The sequence below is a fragment of the Drosophila montana genome, unplaced genomic scaffold (assembly GCF_035044405.1).
Source record: "Drosophila montana isolate Dmon_TW-CO22-7 unplaced genomic scaffold, ASM3504440v1 contig_2667_1, whole genome shotgun sequence".
Classification (NCBI taxonomy): domain Eukaryota; kingdom Metazoa; phylum Arthropoda; class Insecta; order Diptera; family Drosophilidae; genus Drosophila; species Drosophila montana.
The window spans coordinates 90,729-100,247 of NW_026997534.1; the positions used below are offsets into that span (position 1 = coordinate 90,729).

A 9,519-nucleotide genomic window follows, 5' to 3' on the forward strand; every position below is an offset into this window, starting at 1 on the left:
GCACATAATTAAGCGCCGCTTAGCTTATGTAATTAACGTCAGACAGACAAGAGCCAAGAGACGAAGTCTAATGAACCTCGACGCGCTCAGCTTTTGGCCAGCTGCGTGCGCTGATTTATATGCGAGTTGGTCGAGTGTCGTTTTTCGTACCGACCAAATTGTGTTTTGTCACAATTCGATCGCGCACTTAAGCCCCGTTTATACGCAGGCCTCTCCAATGGAGCACTCATATTTGTATTCGCATTTGAAAAGTCAAAGTCAGATGGAGTCGCAGCTGAAGCCGGAGCGGAACATGTGACATAAGTCGCCGGGTGTATGGCAATGATATATGAATATGACAAAGCGACATGGACAACTTTATTGGCTCATGAAAAGCGCTGTCACTGCCTGACTGACATAAATCACGCGCAAAAACCCATTCGACGAACCCATCGAGCTGCAAACCCAACGCAGTCAGCGCCAATCGCCGGACGTAGCCGTTGATCGCAAAATAAGCAAAAACAAGAGCGCTCTAGTCGGGAGTGCCCGTCCTTCAGATACCCTGATCACAACGCCGCGCTGTCGTGAGACAATTGCAATTTTGTGGGGAATGGGGGAGGCATTCAAAAGTATTCTTCGTTGGTGTATACGAAAACTTACTCACAACATTTGGTGTATCTAGCTTTAATAATTTGCTAGCTAGGCTCCAAAAACCATATCTCAAAATCGATATCTATCGATATTTTGTCAGATAGTAAGGATATCGAAAAATAAACTTTATCTAAGTATACAAGCATATATATTTTTAACATTTCGTGTCCCTACCTCAAGTTTCCACGATCTACGTGTTTATACGGAAACCATATCTCAAAATCGATATTTATCGATGTTTAGAGAAATGCGATATCGAACAAATTAACTTATTATGAGTACAAGAATATATATTTGCTATTTCAAGTCCCTAGCTCTCATGCTTTTAAGATCGACGTGTTTAAACAGACACACGGACGGACAGAAGGATATAACTAAAAGAACTCAGCTCGTCAGGCTGATCCAGAATATATATATACACTTTATAGGGTCAGAGATGCTACCTTCTGTATTTTGTATACATTTGCACAAAGCCAATACACCCTTGATAACCATTGGATTGAGGGTATCAAAAGCAACACAAGAAACCAAAAAATAAATCAAAAATCAATTTTCGTAAATGTTCAGCGACAAAAAGAATAACGCGACGCGACGTCAAAATCTTAACTGGCATCCATCGTGAAGATCTTGATCTTAGTAGCAGAATATATATATATGTGTGTGTGTTTGTGTGTGTGGGTTTTGACTAGTTCCAGCTAACTAGCACAGACGATAATAAGACAATTGTCTTGGAAAAACTGAAAAAAAATATACAAAACAAAGAGAGAGAAGCGGTTGTGCAAAAAATAAAGAAGCAAAGTAAAAAGCAATAAAGATGTGACACACATATTTATATACATTTTGTCAGGTCGAGGACAAGTTCTTAAAATGTTAAAGATACAACTTAAACCGTTTAAGTTAGAATATTTCTGGGAATGAAAAAAAAACTATTCGATTAATCATTTAAATTAAATTTCATGTTGAAGACACGAACTTATCTAAAGGATGATGACCTTTCTACAAGAGAGCGAAACAGCCGGAGCTAGTCTGTAGCTAGAACGAGTAAGATCCTCAAAGTTCAGTTGCCTAATGAACACATGTACGAGGTTCAGGGGATAGAAACATAGAGGGAAATATAAGAGTATTGGATGTCAAACTTCTTAAGAATATATGAGATACTCTTGACGAAGAGACGTCAACATCTTACCCAGTAATAAAACCCAGACCGTCCCTAACACATATCACTTAAACTTTGTCCATTTGATATATATACCCTACCTATTCCAATTTGAGCGAAATGTTTTGTTTATCTAGATAGTCTAACTATGATATTTACATGTGAAATAAATTATATCAACATGTGCCCACATAATTCTACAGGTGATTCAGGAACAATTGTTTTTAAATTTAGTTCCTTTCCTGCTCTTTGAAATATTTTGACCAAAACTCTCGAAATTCATTATGGTTGAAGCATATGAATGAAATCTGGGCAATATTAGACTACTTTCATATATATATTTCACTGGCAGAATCGGGGGAAAGGGTATCTACTCTTTGGCATTCTACAGAGAACTGTGCCTTCTTGTTTTCATATATCATGGACAAACTAGACCAACAAGTGAAAAACTGCGTCATATGTGTTGGTGGCACAACTTTTCACTGCACACACACACACATGTGAAGACACGCCACCTATCGGCGGGGCAAAGCGCAGCCAGACACGCCACCTAGACACGCCACAAGTACCCACAGTGGGTACTCATATTTAGCCTATTTTAGCTGGTTTTTTAAGCTAGTTGTGTTGCTTTTTTTTTGCTAGCAGCAACAGAAGTGAAACCCTTTAGCCTATAAAATGTGCGCACAACGCGCATGACCTCAACAATTTGGTTCACTTGAAGTGGCAAACGCACACGAACCTACACACAAATGGGCAAAAGACTCTGACTCTGAACCGAGGTCCTGTTGCGTGCCCCAACGAGTGCTCATTGTATATGTAAGTAGTTGCTGCTGTTGTTGTTGCTGTTGTTGCTGGTGTACTATTGCCATTGCTAAATGACCAAAGGCAGACCGAACTGACCCTCTGCCTGGGTCCCGTACTTTTGGGTCAGTTCAGTTGCGTTGAGTTCGTGACCAAAGGCGGGCGCGTTGTGTTCTATTCATATTTAGCAGTTTCTTTTTTTTAATATCACTTGCATTCTATGAATATGATTTGAAAATTGTGCGCTGCAACCAAAAACAACAGCCAACTGCAGTTCTATATATATATTTTTATATATAGAGTATATATAGTCGAGAGCAGCCATGGGCTGCGCCAGCAGCACTCCAATGGTGGCAACCGCGGGCAGTGAAATGCTAAAAGCCGCCACTCATGTGGCAGGCGATGTCAAGAAGCAAGGCGAGGCGGCTGTTGAAGGTGTGTGTGCCTGTGTGTGTGCCTGTGTGTGTGTTGGTTGACATTTAGAAGCGAGTGCATTCAGGCCGCAAATGTTAAACACTAGACGTATACTTAATATTTGCATAGTGCGTCGTGACAGCAAATCAATCGGGCATATTATTCATTAGCCTTATGAAACCAACCGCAATACAATACTCAACCTTTGACCCCATGCTTTCTATTGTGCTAGTCCCATCATAAAGAGCTCACATAATGAGCCTGGCCAAAATAATAATGTCAGCTAATCAAGCACAATTGAGCAGCAGCAAAGGCCAAAAAACTGCGTGTCCTGCGTTTCGACACGTTTTTTCCCTTTTTTTATGAGCACTACTTAATATATACACACACACACATACACACATATTTATACGCATATTTATGCATATATTACACACATATTTCTATTAAAAGCATATGAAGAAAAACGAGTTTTTTGCGTGACCAGCAAATTGGAGCAGACGGCCTCTGTTTTAAATAATATAAGTAGAAATTTACATATACGTGTTGCTGGCATTTCGCTGGGCCAATTGCCAAATTGATTGATTCATTCACTTTGGCAAATTACACGGCAAACAAGTGAGAGTCTATTTCATTAGATGGCGAAACCAACTAATTGTGGCCTTGCCACGCAAAGGACCTACGGCCATTTATAATTAGTTTTCCAGGTTGTATAAATGGGGAGAAATACCTTTAAAATTTGGAGCAGTGCCAGAGGCACTAAAGAATATGGTTCAGCCAATCGGACTAATTCTCTACTTCAGTTACTAGACTGCTCAGTTTTCTCTTAGATTCAAGATTATATATTGTACTCTTATTAGTTAATAAATAAATAATTCTGTGTTATTTAAGCCCACATTATTGATCAATAGTCGCTAAGGAAATGTCAAAAAATTGCTTTTGAAGTATATTTGTGCCTATTTGGATTCACACCTGACTCCATAGTTTGTCGAATTTATTGTAAGCTCGTAGACAGTATTAAGGAAAAAGCAGACGAGAACAGACATTTAAATACTTAATTATCGTCAATAAACGAGTGGGTTTAGCTATTTTTCTCCAAGTGCTTTTCCTTTAGATCATAAGAAAATTTCGATATGCAAAGGATCAAATAAAGTTGAAGCGAAATCAATCAAACATTTTGAGTTGTGGTCAAACTGTTTACAAAGAAACCAACAGGTATTTCTTATTATTAACAATAATTGTTTGACTTTTAGTGCAAATACACTTTCCAAATAATCTTCCTCTCAGTTAGTTCTGTATGCCCCAATAAGGAGCTCATTGATCATAAAAGGTCTAATTCCAAACATAAAACATCTCGTATATCAAAAGTATAAAGATCATAATCGTAAACCGATACATATCGATATTCAAACGATTCTTTGCGTTGATTGTTAAGACAATGTCATTCAATAATATGTGCTGTTCATTCAATAGTCCTTATTTAACCTTGAATTCAATGCATGGTGGTATATAAGTAATTTATGCAGGGTATCTTTTAATCTTAAAGTCCCGACACTACACATATCGATTGCAGGCAGCTTGATTGACAGGCAGGTTAACGACCTGATGTCGCCTATTAATTAATACGCCCGCGAATACCAGTGAAAACACAAATGTTTACTTATTGTCAACATTTTGTCATTTAGATGCCACCCAAGCGCTCAGTTCGACCATTGACACGGCCAAGGAAACGGTGGGCACCGCCGTGGCGGGCATCACCAATGAGCTGGGCAGCGCCTTTAAGGATGGCACCGATGCACTGGACGAGGCCAAGCACAAGGTAATGGAGGGTCTGCACTTGGAGGCAAAAGCGGACGCGGCGCCCACAGCCGAGCCAAGTACATCCAGAGCGCCCACGCCCGCGCTGGAGCCAGATGCGGACAGTCTGAAGACGTCGACGCCGGAGCCGGAGATCGAGCGAGCGCTGGCCAATGAAGAGGAGGCGCCGCCAACGCCAAAGCCATCGCTGCGGGAGCTCGCCGAGCTGAGCGCCCAGGCGATGAGCGACACGATTGCCGTGCCGCCAGCTGCCACAACTGTGGCAGCCACAGCGGAGGCAGTGGAGCGAGTGGAGGCAGCAGCGGCACATGCGACACTGGCGGCGGCGAGCGTGGAGTAAGTAAGCCTAGTGAGCACACCCGTTGCATAGAGCCCGTAGAGTCCACTGAATCAAACGTAGAAACTGTTGCACCCAGATGCATATAAGCGCGTAGTTTGTATTTTAGCTTTTGTAGTGCCCGTTTGTAGCTCAAAGTAAATACCTATCATATAATATTATATAATTATCTTATATATATATATATCCAACTACTCTCTTTTTCTCTCTCTTCAACAATGTGTAAATTGTAAATAAATAACTTTTATCTCTATGTACATATCATATACTCTGCATTTCTTATTATTGCGAGCTAGCAATTAGCTAACTAACAAGAACAACAGCAACAAGTCTTGTACGTAGTATTGGTAATACATAACTATATATCCTTATAAATACTACACACACCTACATATATACAAATCTTTGGCCTGTCGAATATTATAAAAACTCTTGCTTAACTATTGCTTAATGGAGTCAGAAATAGATCACTTTAAATTGGGTATCTGTGAGTTTAATTGTTGTCTGAAAATTATCGTAACTATCAAGAAAAGGAATTATCATGTCTATCAGGAAATATGTCTCTTTGTAACCACGGCAGCAAAAACAAGAATAGAATAGTCGGTGGGTCGCGGAGTTCATATACATACTCCATATATATATCCATATAAGAAAGTAATATATATATATGCATCAGGTCGGCCTATACTGCGTATAGTTAAATAAAGGGAAGGCCAGGATCTTAAGAGAAATAATATAATTTTTTTTATATTGTCTATTCGGTCTCGATTTTTTGGGTTCTATTAGTTTGTTTTTTTGGCAACTAGTTGGATAGCAACAAATTGATATCATTTTAGGGCTTTAGTCAGTTTAGTTAAAAAAAAATTTAAATTCTTGTTCAAAATAAAATTTCCAACTTAAACTTACCTTGACGCCCAGTCCGGGCGGGGACACCGATTCTCCGTTGTGTATTTGTAGTTCTTAACACAAAGCTCAGGTTAACGGAGCATCCACAAGCTAGCTTTTCGTAATGTCCATTTCTATAATAATCCTCCGCAGTTCCAATATAAATCATATAGAGTTTGGCAAGAGTTTTATCAAAAGCAGTTTTATCAAAGCACACAGAACAGCTGCCTGAAAAAAACAAAAGAAATCCGTATTAACATACATACACAAACGCACCCCGCCCACAAAAAACATTCCCCCTCCCCCCTACACACATGCACACATGCAGAAATCGTTGGCAGCAGAAGGAGAAGCAGCAGGAAGAGGAGGAGCTACGTCCCAGCACCACCGAATGGGAAAAGCTGGCCGATCAGCTGGCCAAGAGTCGCAAGTTTAGGCCCTACGAGAGCTTTGCGCATAGCCAAAATCACTTTTCCGTCTACAAGGACTACACCAGCCTGCGCGACAAGCCGGGCCATTACGATGGCCACTTCAGCATCGAGGGCAACTCACAGTCGAGCGCCTCCCAGTCGCAGTCGGACCTGTCCAGCGGGCAGCCGACACCAGCACCGCCCAGACGACGCGGCGGGCAGCGCGAATATGCCAAGTTCGTGGGCGCCGAGCAGCCGGTCAGTGTGTCGCGCGCCAGTTCGAGGCTCTCGAATGTGGGCGGCGGCATCCGAACCTTTGATTTTAATCCGCAACGCGAACGCATCAGTCTGCCCATTGCCAAGACCGTGGCCCCGACAACACGTGTCGGCAGTCGCTCCCTTTGGGCCAGGGGACAGCCGGCTGTGCTGCCCGAGGAGCCGGTCATATACAGTCCGGTTAGGCGCAGCAGCCTGGCCACAGGACTGGGTTTGCGCCCTGCTGCTGCTGTGGGAGACATTTACCAACTGCCCTTAGCCAGATCTACCTCGAACTTGTCCCGCTCCACATTGCCACGCAAGCAGAAGCCACAGTCCCGACTGTCCACGGCAGAAGCGCCCGTGCCAGGCAGTCGACGCGTCCTGGACTTAACCCACACAGAGATGGAGCCCATAAGAGCTGAGCGCATAAGCGTGCCACGACCTGTGCAACACGCCCAGGAGCGCAGCAAGCCGGCCAAAGATCAAGCCAAGCACCAGCTAAGTGAGACGCTCAAATCGATGCTGGACTCGTCAAGAGACATCAGTGCCGCGCTGCTGCTGGCCACGCCCTTAACGGTTAAATCGCTGCTGCACAGCCCCTCCGCAGCGGATCAAACCGACACCAGCTTTAAAACGCCAACGCCCGCACGTGCCACAACAGCTGCAAAACGTGGCAACGGCAAATCAACTGACAAACAGGCCACGCCCAGCAGAACGCCTTCAATGCGGTCTCCTGCATCATTTACAAAGCAGCCGCTAGAAGATGGAACACATGTCCTGCCCAAGTACAGCACAACAACAACGCCTCAGAGAATTAACTCGTTGCCACACTCACCTCAAAGAGCCAAGCCGCTTGCTGCTGCTGCAATCTTTAGCGCAACTGTCACCAAATCGCCAGCCGCCTCGCGTGCCTCTTCGCGCCTCTCCTCCAACAGCAGCAGCACTGAGGTGGTCATCAGACCCTTGAGTCATCTGAACACGCCCAGCGCCGTCTCGCTGTCGCCCGATCAGGTTGTCATGTTGGAGTACGATGACAGCGACTTGGAGGCAGCCCTGGCCCGGCTAGCCGACTGGCGTGGCTCGACCATAACGTTGCAGTCCATGCGTTCCGGCAGTTCGCGTTTGGATCGCAACTCAACTGCCTCGCGACGCACTTCACCCTGGATTAGACGTCAAGTGGAGCACAATGGCAGTCAGGAGTTGAAAGGCTTCGGCAGTTGTGGCATAATCGAGCTGACCTCGCCAGCTAAAGCAGCTCCCCAGCTGCTCGAGCGCTGTGAAATCTGTTATAATGAATTTGTGATGAAATAGATAAATATTAGAAAGAGTTTTCCAAAATTATAAATGTTTTTTAAATTAAATGCTTTCGGAATTTGTGAAATGCTATTTAACTAAGTTATTTAAAATTTATTAAATTATTTAGATAGTTTATTTATTAATTAAATAAGATGATTTCATGAAAATCATATAAACTATTTTTCATGATTCCAAATATTAGGAAAAAGCTAAAAGTTAAATGCTGTTATAAAAAACTCTTATTATTTTTATAACTCTAAATATTGGGAACAATAATTTATATAATTCAAAATATAAATTAAATGCTTCCATTAAATTTCAATATTTTTCTATAGTTCCAAATATAAAACAATTTATATAAATTTTTATCCTCAGAAAAATCGAAAATGGTTTCATATACATAGTTCCAAAAAATTAGATAAAATAATTTATATAATTCAAAACAAAAATTCGTTCATAAATGTTAAATTTATTTTTTATATTTTCAAATATCATTATTATTTTTTACCATTTATATATTTTATTTACGTGCTCTATTAATTGGCATAATTAACATTATTAACACAATTATAAAAATTTGCTACGTTTTTTTTTTGATTCATTAAACCAAACATTAAAAATTTGCCACTAAAAGCTAACTGCCATTTAATGCGAAATAATATTTATTACGCGAATTAGCTTCCAAATATTATTACCGAAAAATTATTATACTAATAATAAACCGAATACCTATAAAAACAATTATTGAAATAAGCAACCCAGCGATTTTAGTACCTCGAAATGAAATATTGAATTAAATTGTAAGACATAAATAATATATCAATATACATGCTTTGAGCCAAAGAAAGCCTTCAAAATAAATCTAACTATGAATAACTAAACACAGTCAATTTCAATAAAAAGCAACGGCATTTATGCTCTGTTTTTGTATTTGTTAAAGCAAAAACAAAAATGTCTAAGAACACGGCAAATCATAATTTACGCTAAATAAAAGGCAACCCATTTACTTGAACAACAGATTTCGATTAACATGGCATTTACATGAAGTTTACATGTGCTAATCATTAACATTAGCATTGGATTTAACATAAGCGCTGTTAAAAGAGATGTAAACAAAGTGAAAAGTTAATTAAACATTAAAATATATCGCTGAGTGTAACAAATGGAAAATCTGTAGCAGGCCTGTAATATTTTATTCAAGAAAATCTAATTTTAATTAATTTTACTCCGAATTACTAATGCAACAAAGTACCAATTGTCACAAGGGTCAACTAATAATAAAATACAGCCCCCCATTAAAATAAGGCCAATTTGAAGTAAGTTGGCGAATTAACCTTTATAGCCGAATGTATGTATAAAATTGTAAGATCTGTTTTGTCTAATTGATGACTTAATAACAAAAGAGCTAAAATTGAATTGTTTATCTTTGCCGTTCACTCAATTATTCTGCCACTCGGAGTTTCGTTTTTTGTGTTTTATGTTCGTTTTATGTTTCATGTTTCACGTAGCACATG

General features: G+C 40.5%; 1 protein-coding gene across 1 annotated transcript; it reads left to right on the top strand.

Annotated features, from left to right (window-relative positions):
• Positions 1-2,875: 2,875 nt before the first annotated feature.
• Positions 2,876-8,090, top strand: LOC135429460 (helicase SRCAP). Its single transcript, XM_064683763.1, has 3 exons — positions 2,876-3,022; positions 4,687-5,155; positions 6,304-8,090. The coding sequence occupies exons 1-3, from the start codon at positions 2,911-2,913 to the stop codon at positions 8,018-8,020; spliced, it is 2,298 nt and encodes a 765-aa protein (XP_064539833.1). The 5' UTR covers positions 2,876-2,910; the 3' UTR covers positions 8,021-8,090.
• The last annotated feature ends 1,429 nt before the right edge of the window (positions 8,091-9,519 follow it).